This window comes from Phyllostomus hastatus, unplaced genomic scaffold (genome assembly GCF_019186645.2).
Source record: "Phyllostomus hastatus isolate PE091 unplaced genomic scaffold, TTU_PhHast_1.1 phas_scaffold_585, whole genome shotgun sequence".
Classification (NCBI taxonomy): Eukaryota; Metazoa; Chordata; class Mammalia; order Chiroptera; family Phyllostomidae; genus Phyllostomus; species Phyllostomus hastatus.
In genome coordinates, this window is record NW_025334037.1 from 21360094 (window position 1) to 21381514 (window position 21421).

General features: G+C 49.5%; 1 protein-coding gene across 9 annotated transcripts in view; it reads left to right on the forward strand.

Moving 5' to 3' along the window:
* Positions 1–21421, forward strand: part of PRR5L (proline rich 5 like) — a 69675-nt gene that overhangs the window by 10506 nt on the left and 37748 nt on the right. For 7 of the 9 annotated variants that reach the window (XM_045825639.1, XM_045825637.1, XM_045825631.1 and 4 more), the window contains 2 exons: positions 9352–9644; positions 11029–11109. In XM_045825639.1, the coding sequence (XP_045681595.1) occupies positions 9481–9644; positions 11029–11109 (245 nt within the window). In that variant the 5' untranslated portion in view covers positions 9352–9480. Of the gene's footprint in view, positions 1–602; positions 820–9351; positions 9645–11028; positions 11110–21421 lie in introns of all 9 variants that reach the window. The other 2 variants (XM_045825632.1, XM_045825634.1) reach the window with 1 other exon arrangement.

Consider the following 21421-nt stretch of genomic DNA (forward strand, 5'->3'; position numbering starts at 1 on the left):
TGATCGGGCACTGAGCTTGGGATGAGAAACCAAGTGTGGATCCCGAGTTCCTGCAAACAGCTGAGTGACTCTGACCAAATCCTACAACCTGTATTTTGGTTTTGTTTTGTTTTGTTTAGAGAGCAGGGAAAGGGGGTTCACTGTGATTCATTCTTACTTATTTGAATAAGCAGTACATTTTCATGTTTTAAAATCCAAAAGTACAAGAAGGTTTATCGAGAAAATTCTTCCCCACGGTTTTTCCACCACCCACCCAGCTCCCTTCCCTGTGGGAAACCCGGGCTAACAGTTTCCGGTTTGTCCTTTCAAAGCTATTTTGTGCACACATAGCAAAATATGTAAATGTTCTTTTTTTGCATAGATGGAAGCATAATATGTACACTCAGGATTCTGCATTTAGCTGTTTAGCACACTTTCATTTGCAGGGGCGTCCAACCCACAGCCTGTGGGCTGCACGTGGCCCGGGATGGCCGTGAATGTGGCCCACCACAATTTGTACTTTTACTTAAAACATTATGAGATTTTTTTTTTTTTGGTTTTCATTAGTGTTTGTGTATTTAATGTGTGGCCCAAGACACCCCTTCACCCCTTCTTCTCCCAAGGTGGCCCAGAGATGCCAAATGTTTGGACACCCCTGCGAGTGTTCCCGGGAGAGCACCCCGATCAGTGCACGGAGAGCTCTCGCCTTTCGGGGGAGCCTGCAGGATTCCTGCACATGGGACACCACAGGTTACACAGCCGGTCCTCTGCTGCTGAGCACTTAGGTTCTTTCCGACCCGCTGCTGGTGTAAAGAAGGCTGCAGTGAAATCCCTTGTTATGTAAGTCACATGACATGCCTGGAGTAAAATTCCTGGAAGTAGAAGTGCTGGGTCAGAGGCCATAGCCTTCGTCATTTCAGTGGGTCTTGTCAAATCTCCCTTTGGAACAGTGGCCCCACTCTGCTCTCCTTCCAGCAGTGTGCTCGAGGGCCTGTGGCCCCACCCCCTGGGCCTCTGTCACCTTTTGGAGCCTATGATGGTTTAGTGAAGAACACGGTGTTATATAAAAATGTTACTGCTAGCTACAGTTTTTTTTTGGTGGGGGGGTGGTACCCTACTAAGGGCCAGGCCATGAACTAGGTCATCTCGTTTAATCTTAACAATGTCGAGAGCAGTGTCACCCTCAGTGGACACATGAGGAAGCTGAGATGCAGAGAGTTTGAGTCACTTGCCCAGGTCACCCGGCTAATCCATCGTAGAAGCTGGATTTAAACCTACGGTGATCTGATTTCAATACAAGGATGTTTTCGTATGGTAAAGCTGCACATAATTTTAGGTGTTGGTGTTCTCAGGTGACACTTCCGTTCCTGTGTCCCTCCCAGCTATAGTACCTCTCGCATGGCGGGTTCATGTGCTCGTGCATCACATATCTGTGAATTCTTGCCCTATACTCCCTGGGGATGCATCTGAGGACGGGATAGATACATTCCCTGTCCTTATGGACCGCCCAAAAACAATAAGAAGTCGTTTCGGAGGAATTGCTGTGGTAGATTGTGATAGGACAATAAAGGAGGTGAGGGGGTGGCCCGTGGGGCGATGGGACTGAAGCAGGGGCAGGGGTGAAGGGAACCTCTGTGAACAGGTGAAGGACTGGCGATGAAAGATGCGGGTCTGAACCTGGAGAAGCAGGTGGGAAGTATTTCACACAGAGGGCACAGCATGTGCGAAGGTCCTGGGGTAGGCAAGAACAGGTTGTGTTGGAGGGAAGGAAGGAAGGCCAGTGAGCCTGCCTGCAGTGGTGGGAGGTGGGGGTGGGAGGATGGGGTTTGGGGATTTATTCTAAGAGCTCTGCAGAGCCTCTGAAGGCATCAAAGCTCCAGGGTGATGTGAGCATGGTGGGTCCTGGACTGTTGGGTTCTGGCCCCAGCACCACCTGCCACAAGCCACAAGTCACTGGGCACTCCATTTCCTTCTCTGTAAAATGCGGCCAGTAACAGCATCCTGGAGGTTGTGAAGATCAGACAAGGGCATTCACACATTTTGAGTGCTAGAGACACACACATGAAATGTGTGGTCCATGTTGACTCGGTACACATGAGTACACATGTAATAAATACGTTTCCCCAAAATGCGATCGGTGCACTCTGATGATTTCTGAGCTGACCTATTTCACTGGAGATTTTGGGTGAAGACCCCCGACAGTCATTTTAAAACCACTGAGAGAATTCATGCTCCGTGCCTGCTCCATCCACGACTGGAACTCATTGATTGATGGCGCTAGCATTGTCGTCCTCGTCCTCACAAAGAGAATTCTGGCTGCAGTTGGAGAGTGGAGCCGCCGAGTGAAGTGACATTATCTAAGTCTTGAAGGATGTGGCCCTTTGGTTCCGGTGTTCCTGTCCCGGGCGAGAGTTCCGCGCTGGGGACCCTGGCGGGTGGGAGGTCCTGAGCGGAGCGTGTAAGCCGGCTGCCTGCCCGGTTCCCCTGGGAACTGGCTTTTCCTCATTTTTGGGCGGTCACATCAGACTGTGCTGAGTTTTCTTTGACTTTGTTGTTTACTCGCAGAATGGCTTTTTCCTGGAAGCCTCAGAGTCATTAGAAGCCGCCCACTTCTTTATTTTAAGTTGTGCCATTCATCTACTTCCCTTTTCAGTGTCAAGGTTGGTGCCTTAGTGCAATTTATTTGCATTTTCCACTGAGAGTTCCGCCTTCTTCTGCCCGCCGGCCCCGCCCCCTGGCAGTGCCCCTCCCGGTGCCCCTCCCTGCGCCCCAGCCCGGGCAGCAGGGATGAGAGAGCACCACTTCACCGTCTTTTTCTCCAGAAAACATGTCCCAGATGCTAAGTATGGAGCTTCTCAAACAAACCCCCGCCGGGTGAGCCTGGGAGAGCGTGCGCAGTGATGAGGCTGGATAACGCAGTAACTGCCACAGCGCTTCACGAATCTGGGACCCAGCCTTCCAGATAGTGGACGCGAACCCTTTAAGCGCCAAAGTACTTAGCCTTTAAATAATTTTTGAAGCACGATTTTCTAAATGTTAACTGCATGGGCCCTCCAGAAGAGAACACATACCAAAACGCTGCCTTTTTTTTTTTAACCGACACATTAGGCAAAGAACTTTCTGTGATGATGATGATGATGCTGATGGTGGTGGTGGTGGTGGTGGTTGAACTGTATCCTCCCAAAATCTGTATGTTGGAGACCTAGCCTCCAGCCCCTCAGAAGGTGAATGTATTCAAAGACAGAGCCTTTCAAGAAGGGAGTGAAGTTAAAATGAGGTGGTCAGGGTGGGCTCTGACCCAATCAGGAGAAGAGGAAATTTGGACAGACGGAGAGGGACACTGGGGAAGCTCACACACGGAGGAAAGGCCGTGGGAGGGCGCGGGGAGATGGTGGCCATCTGCAAGCCGAGGAGGGAGGCCTCAGCAGAAACCAAACCGGCCGACACCTTGGCGTCCAGCCTCTAGAACTGTGAGCAAATGAATGTCTGTCGTTTAAGCCTTTCACTCTGTGGTATTTGGTTACGGCAGCCCTAGAAGACTAATACAGTGGTGATGGTGGTAATAAAAATAAATAATGGGTACCATGTATCAAGTACTTCCCGCATACCAGGACAGTGTTAAACCTTAGCTGAATCATTCCATCCAACCCCATACCCATCCTAAGTCACTTGCCCTGGTCACAGGGTAAGCCTGACTCTGGCACCTTTGCCTAAACCTCCGTCTAGAACTTGCATAGTTCCAGGAATCATGCCAGGCACTTCATAGGCAGCTTTTCTTGTCACCACAACTCCCCAAGGTAAGTCTGGCTGTTTGTATTTTTCAAATGTAGGGACTGCAGCTCAGAGTGATCCCAGGCTACACAATGAGTGCACTCACTTCTTGTGGCTGCAGTAACAAATTTCCACAACTTTGGTGGCTAAAAACAATAGCAATTTATTCTCTCACAGTTCTGGAGGTCAAAGGTCCAGATTCAAGGGGTCACAGGGCCATATACCCCCTCTAGCAGCTCTAGGGGACAATCCATCCCTCCCTCCCTCCCTCCCTCCCTCCCTCCCTCCCTCCCTTCCTTCCTTCCTTCCTTCCTTTTTGCCCACAACATCCCAATTTCTAGCTGACTTTGGGGGATCTGTTTCTTTTCTTCTCCTGCTTTGGTGGCTGCCGGCATTCCTTGGCTTGGGGCTGCATCCCCCCAGTCTCTCCCTCCCATCTTCACATCACCTTCTCCTCTTTGTCAACCTGTGTGTTTTTCCTCTTCTGTCTCCGGTCTCCTTCTGCATCCCTCTTACAAGGATACAGGTGATTGTATTTATGGGCCCACATGGATCCTCCAGGACAAACTCCTTCTCTTGAGATCCTTAGCTTAATCCCATCTTTTGCCATCTAAGGTAATGTTCAGAGGTCCTGGGGACTAAGAGGTGACTCAGTCTTTGGGGCACCAGCTTTCCTGCCCAGCCCAGTCAGTGAGTGGCAGAATGAGCATTGATGCCAGGGTTTGTCTCATTCCAAAGCCTCAGGAGACGCCTCCTGCTTTGGCGCTCCAGGCCTGGTGCACTTTCTGGGCCGTGGTGGGGGCGGGTGTTCGTCACAGTGTGGAGCTAGCTAATGATCACCGGGCCCTTTGACCCAGCAGTTCCACTTCTGGGAATGTACTCCGCACAGATGGTCACGTGGTTGCGAAGAAGGGCAGATGTGCCCCTTCTCTGCAGTGACACAGAGCTGGAAACTACTAAAATACCCACCTGTAGGGGACTGGTTAAACTAAGTGCGGTATCCCCTACATGAAATAGTTAAGAAACCATTACAAATAGCGAAGTAGATACATACATAGTGACATGGGCAGATGGCCATGACGTATTGTTAAAAGGACAATTTACCCATTTTTATTAAAATAAGTGTGCACATATGTATGGTTCTTAAGAATTAAATGACATTAAGATTCAGTTCCTCAGCCACGAAACCACATTTGAAGGGCTCGGTAGCGAGGCACACGTGGCCCGCGGCTGTCACAGCAGACAGCACAGCTGGAGAACGTTTCTGTCGTCTTAGAGAGGCCCGGGCAGCGCTGCCCTGCGTGAGTCAAGGGCCAGAGGGAGGCCTTTCCTTTTCCATGTTGTAGACGTCTGTGAGCGGTTACCCTTTTTACAATAAATAAGCAGGTTTGCTGACATCAGAAAAGTAGAAGCAACAATGGGATTCTAAGGTAACATTCTAAGGTAGCATTCTATTTCTTGAGTTGGCGGTAGTTATTTTATCCTCAGTGAAGGTGTATGTGTTTGTGTGTGTGTGTACAAACTCCTTTTTTAGTTTGTGTCATCATGGGAATATTTAAAAATGTACCAGGGGCGGGGCAGGGGGGTGGAGAATTGCCCGGCAGGGTGTGCATGGCTGGCCGGGCCTGAGGCTGGGGAACATTCAGCTGGGTCTGCTTCGTGGACCCAAAGGTTTCCAGCCTTGGCCATGTCACCTACGTAGCCCATTGGGACCTCAGTTTCCTAATTTGACAGAATTCCCCCTCGACTTGCCTTACAGGGGCAGAGTAAGATTTAGAAGGGTGGTGGTGTGTGGAAATACTCTGAAACTGAGGAACGTGCTACACAGATGTGAAGGGTCAGTAAATACCGCCACGAGCTACCCAAGGCCCGACGGGACGAGGCCCCAATACACGGTGACCACCACTGGGACTAGAGACCTTGCTCCTCCCCAGCAGTTTCCAGGTGTTGCTGAGGTCACCACCAATAGCAGACGGAAGTGTTGTTGTATTCCTGCTAATGCCCTTGCTTGGAGACTTAGAAACAATTTGTTTTATTTATTTAACACACAGCGATGTAACATTTGCTGCTTGCCTTGCACTGTTCTACGTGCTTTTATGCTCACGCAATCCTGAGGTCGTCACTGTTAGGCTGCTCATTTCATGCAGGAGGAAGCGGAGGCTCAGAGAGGTTAATTTAAGAAACTTGCCCCGGGTCACACAGCTCATAAGGAGAGGATGTATAACTAGGGCAGGCCATGCTTTCTCCTTTCATCCTGCTCCTCTTGCCCCCAGCAGATGTGGTCATAGAGTCCCTTATGTCAAGTTACCTCAGGGGCATGAGATTTAAATTTTGATAGGAAATCTTGTGACTCTGTGTTACCTGACTCACTTGGTCAGTTTGATTCCATTTCATGGTGGAGTTTGGTAGCACGACTAAGTGGGAATGGGCTGTAGCATTAGGCCAGTCTGGGCACCTCTCCCTGACTTGTCTCTCATTAGCTGTGTGACTTCTGGCAGGTTACTAACTTCTCTGATTTTCCAGCGGGGTTTTGTGAGGCTTGAGTGTGTTTAGCTTCTGTGACAGTGCTTGTCATCCTGTCCGGCAGGCAGTCGCTGCTGCTTCAGGGGCTGTCCTTTCCTTCATCCTTGCCTCAAGCAGTACGCTTAAGCTTGAGGATACGGAGATGAGTAAGTCCCCATGTCTGTCTTCAAGGAGTTTACAAAACGGCCTAGGTGGGGGCTGGGGGCTAGATCAGGAGTCAGGGAACCTGAGTCCCAGCCCGCTAGCCTCTCCTATCTTGGTGACACTGGACAGGTTCCTCTGCTCCTCTGGGCTTCACCTGTGAATGGGGTCCTGCGTTAGCAGCGCTCCAGGGCCCCATCTGTCTCGTCACTTTCTGTTTGTCACAGTTAATTCAGGACACGCCTGTGTCTGCGGGGCCAGCGCTGTAGGGCGCCAGCTTTTCCCTTCTGGCTGCTCTTGGCGGCACTGCCAGTGGCTTCTTTTCTGTGGTGCCCTGCAGAGGCCTGTCCAGATGTCGGGGTGGTGGGCTTTGGGCTGTCTGCAGCCCGTCAGGATCTGAGGGTGGCAGATTTCCGGTGAGAAATGAGTCAGAGGAAGCTCCTGGTTGTGTGATCCTCTGCAGCTGATGGGAGGCTGTGGGATCTGCAGTCCTTGTGGGTTGAAAATTACCCTTCTTTAAAAAGGGTCGTCTGTGCTGATGAGGCTGCCTGTGTGTCTTGCTGGATGCATACGTGGCTTTGAGTGGGAGACCTGGGGAGGGGGGGACACCAGCTGAGAAGTGGGGGGGACACCAACTGAGAAGTGGAGGGGACAGGAGCCAGCCCTGTGATCCCCGGTGTCACACAGCCTTCTGGAGAAGTGGTTGTCTTGGCAGGCAGCCGGAAGGTAAACACCCGAAGTGATTCATTCCGCTCGCCTTTCTCCTTTCCTGTACCACTGCCACGGAGTGGGAGGCAGCTCCATCACCTCAAGTTTAAGAGTCTCGTAAAAGGAGTAATATCCTGTAATTGCACAGATGAGTTGCACTTAGCAGGCCCATTTAAAGAAGGCAGCAGAATGGATTCTCTCTTTATAGTGTGGCCTTTGCTGGGCGAGTCAAATCCCCAAACCAGGCAGTTTAAGGATTCTGAAGAGGCGTCCGTGGTTTTGTGACTTCTGTGCCGCCTTCGCTGATTTGTATAGCGCTTTCCAGATTCCAGTGGCCCTTGTAGAGTTCCTGAGACCCTCTGCGACTTGAGCACGCATGTTATGACTTCCCCCGCGTTCGCTGATAGATTTTGTCACTACTGACTCATTCTGAGAATGGAGTGGAGGGACAGAAGACTGTAAAAGTCTGCTTCTCTTTAAACTTCACAGGTGTAGGGCAAGCCATTCCTTCTTTGGCTCATGATCTTACAAGTTCATTGTCAGTGTGACCATTGCCTGTAGTATAGACAGCTGCTGACCCCTCCCATGCCCTCCAGTTAGATGGCCTCCTTGCCTGTCTCAGCCTCATTGCTCTTCTGACCAGAGCAGCATTTGATTGTGAGATGACGCCCGGTTTCTCCTTCTTCAAATGCTACAGCTGGGGCTGCAAACCCTTCACCCCCTCTCAACCTGAAGGTAGACATTTATCTTGCAGCGTTGGTTTTGGGGACATAGCAGAGCTAGCTGGTGAGAGAGGTGGCAGTGAGAACACTTCTGGGCTAAGCTGTAAAACTCCTGAGAAAAAAGTGACTCTAACGTCTGTGGTGTTCCCTTTTGTTCTTCACTCTGATCAGCTCCCAAACTCACTTTAAGTCATCAGTTGGGACTTGGGGACTGAAAGGACAGGTCCAGAGGTGCTGAGAAAGAAAGCAATTGGTCTGCAAAGTTGGGAATTACCAAGAGTCACGGGCATGCAAAGTGCAGCACAGGGAACAGAGTCAGTGATGGCCCTGGGTGGGGCCAGGTGGGTACTGGAAACGTCGAGGGAAACACTGTGTCAAGTATATGACTGTCTAACCACTAAGCTGTACACCTGAAACTGGTACAAAATAAAATTGAAAGTAAAAAAAATGAAAGCGATCGGTCTGAATGGAAATAGACAGCCCTGGAAAGTATGTCACATGGCCTCATTTCGTGCCTTGTCAGTCCTGTGAACTTGACAGCGCTGGCAGCTGAGGACTCTCAGACTCCTTGTGCCCAAAGTCTCACAACGTGGGAGTGGCCTCGTTGAGCCTCGAACCAAGGTTCACTGCCAAGCCATTGCCATAAACCAGGAAGCCATAAAGTCTTCCCAGAACTGCTCAGGGGACAGTACCCTTGAACCCAGCCCTGCAAGGTGAGTTAGATTTAGATAAGTGGAAAGGACAAGGAAGGAATTCTGGGTGAGAGGAGCAGTAGAGACAACCAGAAAGCCTGGGAAAGGGAGTGAGAGTGTCGACGTGGAACGGGGCCTGCTGGTTGTGAGCTGCACAGGGCAGGGACCACGGTCTTCTGGGCCACCGTTACATCCCCAGGGCCCGAGGGAGGGCCTGCTGTGTAGTAGGTGCTCACTAAATATTTCTTGCGTGAGTGAACACACAAACAGACGTTATCTTCTCTGTAGACCATGAGCCTCTCGAGCGCAGTCCTGTGTCCTAGAAATATTGGGATGCACCAGCAGTTAATCAACAGTAAGCACTCAATAAATCAGTTCTGATGGGATGGATGAATGAATGGCAGGTAAGGGATGGTGGTGGACGTGCCTGAGTGAGGAGGCACAGACACTTTAGGAAATACTGAGCAATGCACTGGAGCTGTCTTTTAAGGCACAGCGTTGTGGGGTCCACAGAAATGCAGCCAGTGCCTGAACTTTGGTGGGTGTGCGCAGGAGCCACAGTGAAGCACACTGAAAGATCACCTTTCTGTAGGGCTGGCCTCAACCTGGCCCATTGGCGCTGCCTTCCTACTTTGGGGTGACCACACTGTTTAACCCAAAAAGCTTGTGACTGGGAACCTGCAGGGTACCGGGGTTCCTGGAGGGTCCCAGAGTTGTTTTTAGGATAGTTTGGCTGGAAAGTCCCAGCTAACTTCCGCTCAGAGGTGGTCTGCTCAGCCTAGGAGTTCTCAATAAGAGCTGCCTTCTCTTTTCAGATGTTGGCTGAATGTGTGGTTTTCAGAAAACCTGAGGGCCTGAAGGCGGCAGCCCTGGGATAAGCAGCCCTTTCTGTGGGCAGTCGGAACCTTCCGGTCCAGAGGAGCAGCCGTCCCTCACCTGGACTTATGACCCGCGGCCTCGTCCCCAGCCTGCCTATTGAGATCCACAGGATGGGCTCCTTCCGCAGGCCCAGACCGCGCTTCATGAGCTCTCCAGTGCTCAGCGACCTGCCCCGATTCCAAGCCACGCGGCAGGCCCTGCAGCTGAGCTCCAACTCGGCCTGGAACAGGTAAAGGAGGCAGCCAGGTGTGGAGTGGGGGGCTGGCTGAGCTTCTGCGGCTTCTGAGATCTCTGCTTCAGAAGGTCATGGTTCTAGAGGCAATTCGTGAAGAGAAGATGTTTTCCTGCAGAGAATAGATCCATTTTCGAAGAGGCAGAGTGGACCCCTGGGGGCCTCTGGGCTAGCAGAGTCAACTAAACAGCCCGGGGCAGATGGGTTGGAACTTACAGTTACTCTTCCTGCTCATTTGTCACATCCCCAACTCTCAGAGGACCCAAGGGTGGGACCATGTAAGGAACCTCAAGTCCCTCCTGCCCCTTTGGGAAGATAAGACAGCTGTCTGTGAAAAGTCGAGCAGCATAAACCAGAGATCAATACCTCACCGATGAGTCACAGGTGGTTGGGAGAGGAGGCACCGGGCTTGTTTTGCAGGGTGTCCAGCTGACCTTTGCACACCCAGCGCTGAGTAAAAGAACCGATACTCTGTCTTGTGCTTCTGAGGGCCACTGTTTTTCACATCGATATGCACTTACTCTTTGGACAAATGAAATGTATCATTATTTGAAAGCATTACTGACTTCTTTTGGATCAGATGTTTGGATCCTTATGGATTTTCTCAGTGAATGAACAATTCTTATGATGGGGAGGGAGAAGGGACTCTGAAATAGTTTGATGTTAACCAGGTCCTTGTTCTTTAAAAAAAAAAAAAGGCCTGGAACCCCTGGTAAAGACAAGCTTGTAATCAGCTCCTTGCTGAAATATTGGGCTGGGGTCCCAGAGAAGGCGGAGTCGAGACTTCACTGTGGCCCCTCAAGGGGTTAACCGTACTGTCTGTATACCTCACGGGGGTCGGGATGGAAGGGGCGAGTGAGGCCAGCGCCAGGTGGGAGTCTTTCTGAGGAAGGTACTTTTAAAAAAATAAGGTAGGGAATGAACATGTCTTACTAGCCCGGGGCTGCCCTCTGAAGACAGCGCCTCCCAGGTGAAGGAGCCCCAGGTGCGGGTGGGTCGGCTGCTGCTCGCAGTAAACACCTTGGCAGACCCTTCCAGGCCCAGTGGTGTGGCCTCTCAGTTTCCTGAGCTGATCCCACTGCCTGACCTTGATCATTGCCACTCTCCCAGCAGGGCTCCGGGGAGCTAGGTGAGGGGGGAAGACTGCCAGCCTGACAGGGGGGTGTGGGGGGAGGGGCCGCTTTTGGGTCCTCTTGACTTCAGTCTTTCTTCCTCTCCAGGCACCCTGGAGGGAAAAGGATGGGTCCCAGGGGTGGGAAACGTGGCCGTGTTGGTGCTGCGGAGTTTTGGCCCTTTCAGCCCCCTTCGGCTCTGGGCTGCTCGCTGAGATGGCCCTGGGGAGGCAGGTCCCCTAACCAGGGGTTGTTTCTATTCCCTGCAGCGTCCAGACAGCTGTGATCAACGTCTTCAAAGGCGGAGGCTTGCAAAGCAACGAGCTCTATGCACTGAACGAAAATATCAGGTATGTACAGCTCAGGCCAGAGGCCGCTTCCTGTGGGCCTGAGCTGGGGCGGAGGGGGCTACCCCACCCGGAGCCTCAGCTTAAGTTTTGTTTTCTGCTTGGTTCTTGTTGCTCCGTCTGTTGGTTCTTATGGCTGTTAAGTTCTGAGACCCTTATCCTTCTAGACTTCTACTCCAGAGGGGTTCATCCATTTGTTCAAATATGTAGTGTGTGTGTGTGTGTGTGTGTGTGTGTGTGTGTGTGTGTCCGGAGTAGAGGGTAGCTGTTGTTGTCTTCTTTTTTTTTTTTTAAGATTTTATTTATTTATTTTTAGAGAGTGGGGAAGGGAAGGAAAAAAGAGGGGGAGAAACATCAGTGTGTGGTTGCCTCCTGTGCACCCCACACTGGGGACCTGGCCCACAACCTAGGCATGCGCCCTGACTAGGAGTTGAACCAGTGACCCTTTGTTTTGCAGGCCAGCACTCAATCCACTGAACCACAGCAGCCAGGGCAAGGGTAGATGTCTTCTATCCTGTGAACATTGACTGTGTCCTGCTCAACCCTTAGGCACCATGTTCGGCAAGATGTCTAGTGGTTGGAACCAGACTGCTTGGGATTTTATTGCTGTTCTTTTTTCTAAGTGACTTACCAACTTTTTGGTGCCTCGGTTTCCTTTTATGTGAAACAGGGATAGAAAATGTGTCTACTTCCATAGGATTCTGGCATAGGTTAAATTGAGTTGTTATATAAATAACCTGTTAGAACAGGGTTTGAACACACTAACTGCTTGGTCCTGGTAGCTCTTCACATCAGTCTCAGTTACTGTCATTCCTTTAGGTTTTGGCAATACAACCCTCAATAAGACATGGTCCTTGAGGAGGATTTTTTAAAAAGATTTTATTTATTTTTAGAGAGGGGGGGAAAAGAGGGAGAAAGAGAGAAAGATCAATGTGACAGAGAAACATCGATCGGTTGCCTCTCCTACGTGCTCCACGTGGGGTCTGAACCTGCAACCTAGGCATGTGCCTTGACCGGGAATCAAATTGTTGACTTTTTACTTTGTAGGACAATGCCCAACCCATGGAGCTACACCGGTCAGGGCAGGTCCTTGAGGAGTTCTGTCTTTCAGAATCTTCTCAGTAGAGTAGTGTCAACTTTTCATTCATTCATTCATCAAATATTTGAGCCTCCCTATTGGCCAGGCACTGGAGAGATAACAATGAGCAAAAACAGACCTGGACCTTGCTCCCCTGGAATTTATATTCCGTCTGGGAGATAATCATTAGTCAACCAATCACACCTACAACGTGGAGGAGTGCAGCTGTGACAGGTGCTGCCACACAGCTGAGTGATGAAAGCACTTGTCACGATGACCTGGTCCTGCCAAGGAGGCCAGGAATGGTGATGTGATGCATCTGTGGAATGAACTAGGCGAACAGGGCTCCAGGTGGTAGGAACTGCAGGTGCAAAGGTCCTGCAGTAGCAACGAGCAAGGAACTGAAAGAAGACCCACGTGCACAGAGCACCAGAGGTTGGGTAATGGTGTGAAGTAAGGGCAGAGAGGCAGGTGAGTCTCCTCAGGACAGGAGGTTAAATACCAGGTCTTTTAATGCCCTGGTGTTCATTCCTGTCTGGTGCGTTAAGTACAACACATCCAGGCAAAAGACCCAACCCTGGAGTGGGCAGCACAATAAACAAGGCCATTATTCAGGTCCTGTTTACATTTAATCAAGACCTGTGTCTAGGGTCCATGAGGTATTTTAAGAACTCTGCTTTCATTACAACCTTTAGAGCTCAGAAGTAAACAGCGTTGTGTTCAATTTCTACCCAGGTGCTTGAATTTCACATAATCATTAGGCAAATGTGGAAAGGGTTGATACATATCATCTAGCCCAAGGCCTCTTTTCAGGAGGGAGGAAACTGAGGTCCCACTAAGCTGAGTGACAGAGGCAAAGCTGGGTTAGCCAACCCTGAGTTGCAAGAGCTCCGTTTGACTCTTAAGAACTAAGACCCTGGCCTCTCCTCTCTGGGAAGGCTGTTCAGCTCACAATAGAAGTATAAATAAAAAACAGTGACTCAGAAATGTGCTAATTGTTCCTCACTTCAGGAGACCAACCCTGAACTTGTACTTAAAATCCTTGTTTCTGGGCAGCTAGGAAAAATACAGGCCTCGCCAGATTTCACCAGCCCTGTTAGTTAGCTCAGGGGCTGCTAACTCAGAAGCCTTCGGGTGCCAAGCAGGTCTTCCGAGTAGGAGAGGCCTGGGTGCCAGGAGGTGAGAGTTCACCCCCTGCCCAAAGGGGATTACCCCGGCCGGGAGCCGGTTCAGTGACATCTCACTGATTTCTCAAGAACAGGAAACTGTGAGTTTTATATGAAATTTCCTAGCTGTTACACGTTGATAAATAATCCACATCTTCTCAAACATTGGTCCAGGCCAAACAAAACACATCTGTGGGGTGAATTTGGACCATCAGGTTACCTGTTTATAGGGTCAGCTGTGGCATGCATGCATGGGGGAGGCACGGCCGATGGGGGTGTCGAATCCCAGAGTCTGGCACTGAGGCCACTCCAGGGGGGAGAAGGCAGCTCTAGGAACTCCTTAGGAAAAGCTCTAGGCACCTTTCGCCTGCGTGATCACATTTCCCTCCTCACAGCCCCATGGGCCAACCGTTGTCACTGGTGGTATATCCACAAAACTGTGGATAAGGAAAACAAAATAGACCCTGGCTGGGGTAGCTCAGTTGGTTAGAGCATTGTCCCAATATGCCAAGGTTGCAGGTTCTATCCCTAGTCGGGCACATAAAAGAATCGACCAGTGAATGCATCAATATGTGGAACAACAAATCGATGTTTCTCTCTCTCTCTCCCATGTCTCTCTAAAAATCAATAAATAAAAAGACAATTTAAAAAACAACAAAATAACTTGTCTAACATCATGCAGCCATGAAGGGTGGAGTCAGGGTTTGAACTCCTGTCTGACTTAGACGCCTGTATTAGTTTGCTCAGGCTGCCATAACAAATGCCATAGCCTGGTTAACCAGTAGCCATTTCTCACTGCCTGGAAGCTGGAAGTGTGAGGAGCACTCTCTTCCTGGCTGTCATCTGGCTTGTCCACATGGCTTCCTTTTTATGTTCACCAGGGGAGAGCAAGCTCTCTGGTGTCCCTGCTTCGAAGGGCACCAATCCCATCATGGGGTCCCACCTTCTGACCTCATATGAACCTAATTACCTCCCAAAGGCCCACTTCCAAATACCATCCTATTGGCAGGGGAGAGTGCAGGGCTTCAATATGTGAATAAGCGGGAAGATACAATTCAGTTTATAGCAACACCTGTGCTCTTTGCACTATACTGTAGTGTCGGAGAGAGGTTTTAGGGAGAAGGGTTAAGGGGATGGTCTTTAACTTTCTGCCACCCTCTCTTTCATGAGCCTCGGAGCCCGTCTCTCATGTGCTGTGATTCTTTTTTTTTTTAATTATTGATTGTTCTATTACAGTTTTCTCCCCCTGATTCTGCCCCTTTGCTCCCCTCCACCCAGCACCCTCCACTCCTTCAGGCAGTATCCCCATCCTTGTTCATGTCCATGGATCATGTGTGTAAGTTCTTTGGCTACTCTCTTTCTTACACTGTACTTTGCATCCCCATGGCTATTCTGTAACTACCCATGTGTACTTCTTAATCCCCTCACCTCTCACCCATTCTCCCACACCCTTCCTCCTATCACTTTATCTTTAACCTTTGGCATAATCATTATGATGTGTCTTGGGGTGGGCTTCTTTGTGTCCATCTTGTTTGGGACTCTGTGCTTCCTGGACGTGCATGTCTATTTCCTTCACCAAATTAGGGAAGTTGTCTTTGATTATTTTTTCAAATAGATTGCCAATTTCTTGCTCTTTCTCTTCTCCTTCTGGCACCCTGAGGAAGCGAATGTTGGATTGCTTAAAGTTGTCCCACAGGCTGCTTACACTATCCTCATTTTTTTTTTTGGACTCTCTTTTCTTCTTGTTGTTCTGATTGGTTGTTTTTTGCTTCCTTGTGTTTCAAATCATTGACTTGATTCTTGGCTTCAACTCTACTTTTGTTTTCCTGTAAATTGTTCCTTATTTCAGCTGGTGTATCCTTCATTTCTGACACAATCTTTTTTATGCTGTTAAAGGTCCTCACTGAGTTCCTTGAGCCCTGGACCAGTGTTTTCAACTCTGTATCTGATGGATTGCTTTTAGCAATCCATTTCATTTAGCTCTTTTTCTGGAGTTTTGATCTGTCCTTTCACTTGGGCCATGTTTCTTTGTCTTCTTGTTTTGGCAGCCTCCCTGTGCTTGTTTCTATGTATTATGTAGAGCTGCTTTGACTCTGCATCTTGGTAGTGTGGCCTAATGTAGTAGGTGTCCTGTAGGGTCCAGTGGCACAGTCTCTCCTATTATCCAAGCTGAGTACTTGAGGTGCTCCCTTCTTGTGGGCTGAGTACACCCTCCTCTTGCAGTTAAGCCTTGATTTCTGTTGGCAGATTAATGGGAGGGATTTACCCAGGCCAGTCAGCAGCAAGGATTGGCTGTGCCCTCTTACCACCAATCTTTGTCCTCCATGTAGGATCTGCTGTGTAGGGGCAGGGTGGTGGTGCTCTGATGTGGTCTGTAGCTGTCCATGGGGTACACTGGGGTAGGGGTTTTCCAGGTGGTGCAGGTCAAAATCAGTCGCCACCTGTGTTTTGCCTGGGGCAATGCTTCCTGCGTTATAAAGCAATCTGAGATGGCTGCTACTTGTGCTAGGCTTGGAGGTTCCCAGGTGAAGCCAAACTATGAACATAGGCTGCTAATTCTGGGCCTGGGGCTCACTGCGGCCAGCTGTTACTTGTTTGAGAGGATTTAGGAAGTTGTAAAGCGTGAGCCAATACCAGTTATTCATGTGGAAAAGCAGTTTGGGTGGGCCAGGAGGTTGGGTGCAGTGGAGTCTTTGGGGATCTCCAAGGTGGGTCAAACAGTGTTAGTCATGTTGCTGGAATCTTAGATTGAATACCAGTTTGCTGGCTCTCTGGGAGGAGGGCCCAGAAAAGGGATGATGACCTCTGCTCACCTTGATGCCAGACCCCTCAGCCTCTCCCTGCACACCACTGGTGCCCCTTAAGCTGCCTCCCTGGCGCTGGAGCCCAGAGGGAGTCTGAGCAGGTGGGTCTGTGTATGGCTTCTTTAAGAGGAACTGCTTGAGGCTCCAGAAGTTTCTTCTACCTACTCAATCCCTGCCGGTTTTTGCAGCCAGAAGTTGTGTGGACTTAACTTCCTGGCACTGGAACCCTAGGCTGTGAGGCCTGCTGTGGGGCTGGGACTCCTCACCCCCAAGATAGTCCTCCCAAATTTTATCCACCACATGTGGATGTGGGACCAGCCTGTTTCACATCTGTGACTCTCCTACCAGCCTGGATGGGTGTGGTTTCTTTAAATCGGTAGTTCTCGAACTTAACTCGATTTCTGGTGGTTCTGGTGGTTTCTGGTGGTGCTGGTGGTTCTATATTTCAGTCATAATTTTGAAGTGGTTTAGTGAAAAGGTGAGCCATGTCTACCTATGCCGCCATCTTGACCGGAAGTCCCATGTACTATGATTCTTAACACAACTCTCAGTTGCTGGGTTTTGGGAGCTGCTCTATGTTTTGAGCGATTTTTAGGCTGATGGGAAATACATATGGTTGGAGTTTGAAGCTGATTGCTCAAATGCGAATTGAACCCAGAACAAGTCCAAGCTGTCCAAAACCAGATCTTCTCTTACCCATGTTCTGTACTGTCTGTGCCCTGGCCCTAGGATGGTGGTTAGACCGAAACATAAAATGTGTCCCAGGCCTATACGTGACCTGGTCGTCCAAGCAGAATCAAGTGCGCTGAGCTGGCTGCACATGTGTCCGCATCTCTAAGTGCCCACATGGAAACACACATAGCTGCCCTTTTTGCAGTCATGAAAATGCCAAGGGAGACATACTCTTCTCTAGTTACATATGAATAGGCAGTTGGGTTTTGATTTTCCCTTTCTTTTCTTTTTCCTTTTGAAAAACCTGTTTACAGAATAGATCCAGAAACTCGACAGTGCTGAGGCATGACCCTTGTGCACTGTGTACGCATGAGGGTGGGGAGCAGAGGACAGTGGGAATATAGGGATGAAGATCTGGAAGGGGAGAAGGTAAATGATTCTCAAGCCCATTTTTCAATCAGTTGTGATGGTTCTTTGTGCAAGAAGGTCTGTGCCAGGTTTGGTAGAAGTTTTTAACTTGTTAGGAGAGTAGCTTTTGGGTTCAGAGAGACTGGGGATCATGATCAGACTAACAGTGGGACCTTGGGCAAAGCATTTTGTTTTTCTAAATCTCTTTTTTTTCTTTCATATAATGGGGTCATAATAGCATTACCTCATGGTGGGTGGGTGGACCAAGATAATGCTAAGCATGCTGTTAGTACAGCACTCAGAGTATAATATTATCCTGTTATTGTGAAAACTTAGCAATACTGAAGTGATAAATGATGGTGAGTGCCACCCGTGGGCACACAAGGCAATGTGATGAACTTGCCCGTGCACAGTATAAAAAGTTCTCTAGCAGTTTGAATGAGGTGAGCTCACTTTGAACTAGGCAGGTCCTGGATGGGTCCCTCCAAGAATGTGCTGGACTTAACATTTGGGTGAGGCTCAGTTCTTCCAAGGAGAGCCAGCTGTGTCTGTCTCCTTTCCGCAGAGAAAAGAACAGAGGAAATGACTCTCTCAGTTCTCCATTTTACTCAAGCCAAACAGTAATAAATATTGTTGGATTGTTCAAGTCCAGTGTCAAAGCCTCAGTCAATCAGCTTCCCCGGGTCACCCCAGCCAGTCCTGGCCTTCTTTCTAACTGTGGCGTTAGTAATATTCCCTGGGAAAAGTGAGTTCCTTTAAATACAGGGTGTGGCAAAAGTAGGTTTACTGTTGTTTGTATGGAAAATAATACAATAGTTAATAAATAATGATACAAGAACAAACTCTGCGTTTCACATACTCACACTGTAAACCTACTTTTACCCCACCTTATATTAGCCGATACAAAGGATGACCAGGAAGGTAGAAGTTTTATGTAACTGGGTCCTTAAATGCAGTCATTACAATTAGTCCTTTCTTTTCGACCTGTCATCCAAAATGAACTCCAGTATAAATTGTAGCAGGTAGACTTTGGAGTAGCTATGAGGAAGAACTTTGGACTGAGGATAGTCAAATTCTAAAACATGTTATGAAATCAAGAGAAGGGTGGGGAGGCCTTTTAAGAACAGATTCCTCAGGAATGTCACACCTTGATAAAGTGGCTAATTTCCCCAGATAAAAGTCTGGGCACTGGCTCTGTCAATAGGAAGACCATAAATCCAAGTAGCTTCTGTTGAAACTGCCTTAGAGAGCAGGATGTACACACTGGTATATCCCTAAAGGCGAGGAAACAAGGACCTTTCAGAGCAGACACAGCCTAGAGAAACGGAGTACGTGTGGTCTGGTCATCTCAGCCCACCATCCGCCTGCCCTGAGTTACCATCTGCCCTGGCCTGGGCTGGTCCCGGGTGTCTTCTTGATTTAAATTCTCTATGGGACATCGATGCGGTTTTTAATGCCCCCCTCCTGTCCCTGTCCTGAGGTGGCTGCATTTTGGCCATGGGGACAAGTCTGGGTTAGAGGTTTGGGTTCCATGAGCTCTTCCGATTCCAAGAGTGGCCGAAGTCTGAGACACAGGAACACACTCTTCCTAAACGTTCTTTTCAGCCAACTGTTCTACCGATTGCATGTGACCGAAAAGAATTAGAAAAATGTGAGGAACCTACAATTTACGTAATTTACTGTTTTTTATAAGAACCTGTGCAAGGAGGTTCTTCAAAGTGCTTTCACTTTTTGATTGGCTGGAGTGTGTGTGTAGGGAGGGAGGGGTCATTGATTTACTTATGCTGTCTTTAAAAACAACTTTTTTATCTTCACCCAAAAACATTTTTTCATTGCTTTGAAAGGGACGGGGAATATTGATGTGAGAGAACATCGATTGATTGCCTTCTCATATGTGCCCTGACCAGGGATCGAACCTGCAACGTGGGTATGTGCCAGCTGGGAATCGAACCCACAATCTCTTGGTCTACAGGATGATGCTCCAACCTACTGAGCCACACTGGCCAAGGGCGTCTTACTCGTGTGTTCAATGGATATTTGTGGAGTGCTCTGCCAGGTATTGAGCCAGGTTCCGGGGTGGCCATTGAGGTAGCTGGTTCTCGTCCTTGGAGGGCTTACCACAGACTGAGAGAGGGAGACTGAGCAGGCACTTACCGTGTGGTGTTTTAAGTGGGACGATGGCTGAATCCAGAGTGCTGGGGGAGTGAGGAGGGCGGGCACATAATTAGATTCGGGAGAGAGGGGTGCCTCAGTTGAAATCTGAAGGATGAGCAGGTGGGAGGCTGGTGGAAACTAACTGACGTGCCACCTCTCCATGCCTTCCCGCCCCCTTGTTCTCCCTCACGGCATTTTGTTTCTCTTCAGAAATAAAATACTCTGAGATGAGGTTTTCCGGAAACCATAGATGAGTTATCTGCAGCTGGCCTGAGGCAGGAAACTGACATTTTCCTTCTCCGTCCAACCACCCTGCTTCTCTGTTCTTGCTGGGAGGGAGGTGTGGTGAAGGAAACCCCAGAGGTTTTCAAGGAAAGAGGAGGTTCCAAGAATTGTGTTTGATCGTTGACAGGTCTGCACTGAAGCGTTGTCCTTCACAGTCAGCTGGCTGCCTGAGCCCTCGAAGGGAAATCCACCTCCGAATTTTCCATCTCAGTGAGGGTGTCTCAGGGACCCACAGCTGAGGGAAGGGCTGGGAGCAGATGAGAAGGTGGAGCAGACCAGTCTCAGTAAGATTCTGTGAGGTAATTAATGGTACTAGCAGACATTTGTGTAGTGTTTAGCAGGAGCCATGCTTTAGACGTGGTCTCTCTTGTAAAACTCACCACATCCTTATGAGACAGCTGCTCTACCCCTGTCTTACAGAGGGGGAAATCGAGGCACAGAGTGGTGGACTAACTTGCCCAGAACTGTTAGCTTGTTAGTAGTAGAGCTGGGATTTGAACCCGAGCCTCCTGTGTTCTTAAAAGCAGTACGTTGGCTGCAAGAGGTACACAGAGCTGGTGTTGTCCACATGAAGCCCTGATGATCTGGGACATAGATGCATTACAGATCATAATTTGGGAGTGCCCTAATTTGGATCCTAGTTTGGGAGAGCATAAGTAAGATCTTCTCTTGTTTTGGTCCAGGTGACTCTGCCTATGTGTTGACACATTTTGTCTGCTCTGGTTAAGAAACAGACTTGACTTTGAAGGGTAGGATGGATAGTTAGAAGGAAGTAGTACGTCCAACATCTCTGGGGCTGGTCCATGTGGTGGTTGTCCTGCACAATGTTTAGCAATATAGATATTTCCCCTAAAAGTCCAGGGATCTCTGGGAAGTTCCACATTGGGCATTCCCATACTGGACCCCAGTCTGGCCTGGTACTGGTCAGTGGAGGCCGGAGCCTGGCTGCTGGGAGGAGTTTCCTGCAGCCCCCTGGCCCATGCCCACTGACCCCAGTGGTCATGGGAGGTACTGCTGGCTATGCTCCAGGTGCCTTAGTTTGAGTTGGGATCTTCCAGTGTATGGTCCAGACAAGACTCTGAGCATTGCCCTTCTCATCTGCAAAACGGGGATAAATCCCTACTTAAGAGGCTGTTGGAGAACTCTTGACACTGTGTGCTAACAGCCTAACATCTCGTGTGCACCGTAATTAGGAGCTCAGTAAGCGCTTTGTTAGTTTTCTCCATCTTTTCACTGTCCCTACTGCCACTCACTGGGGTGCAGGAAGCAGAGAGGTGCAGGATACTAGCCTTTTACCTGAACCATGGACACCACCTTCAATGGGTCCCCATAGAATGGACCCCAGAAGGAGAGTGGTGTTTCCATGTATTGTTGCTTGAAACACGTCCTGTTGCAGAAGCGAGGAGAGTCGTCTTTGGAGGATTTAACAGTCAGGTTGGACAGGTACTGACCAGCTGTGGCATCAGGCACGGGATCCCATAGGCCCCTGCTTTTGGTGGATCAGGAGGCCCAGCAGGATCCCACCAAGGGGTGAGGGCAGAGGGTCTGGGTACTTGGGGGGAGCCCCTAATTGCCAAATGGCGCAGAAAGATTTAACAACCAGTAGGCCGTCCCCACTTGCGCTGACTGAACGAGCCCTGTGGCACCCTGTCTCCAAGCGGCTTCCTCACCCTCTGGGGTTTTGCTGCCTTGGGTTTTGTCCTGGGTGCCTGGGACATTGTGGCTCCTCTCAAGGTGATTTCTCTGTT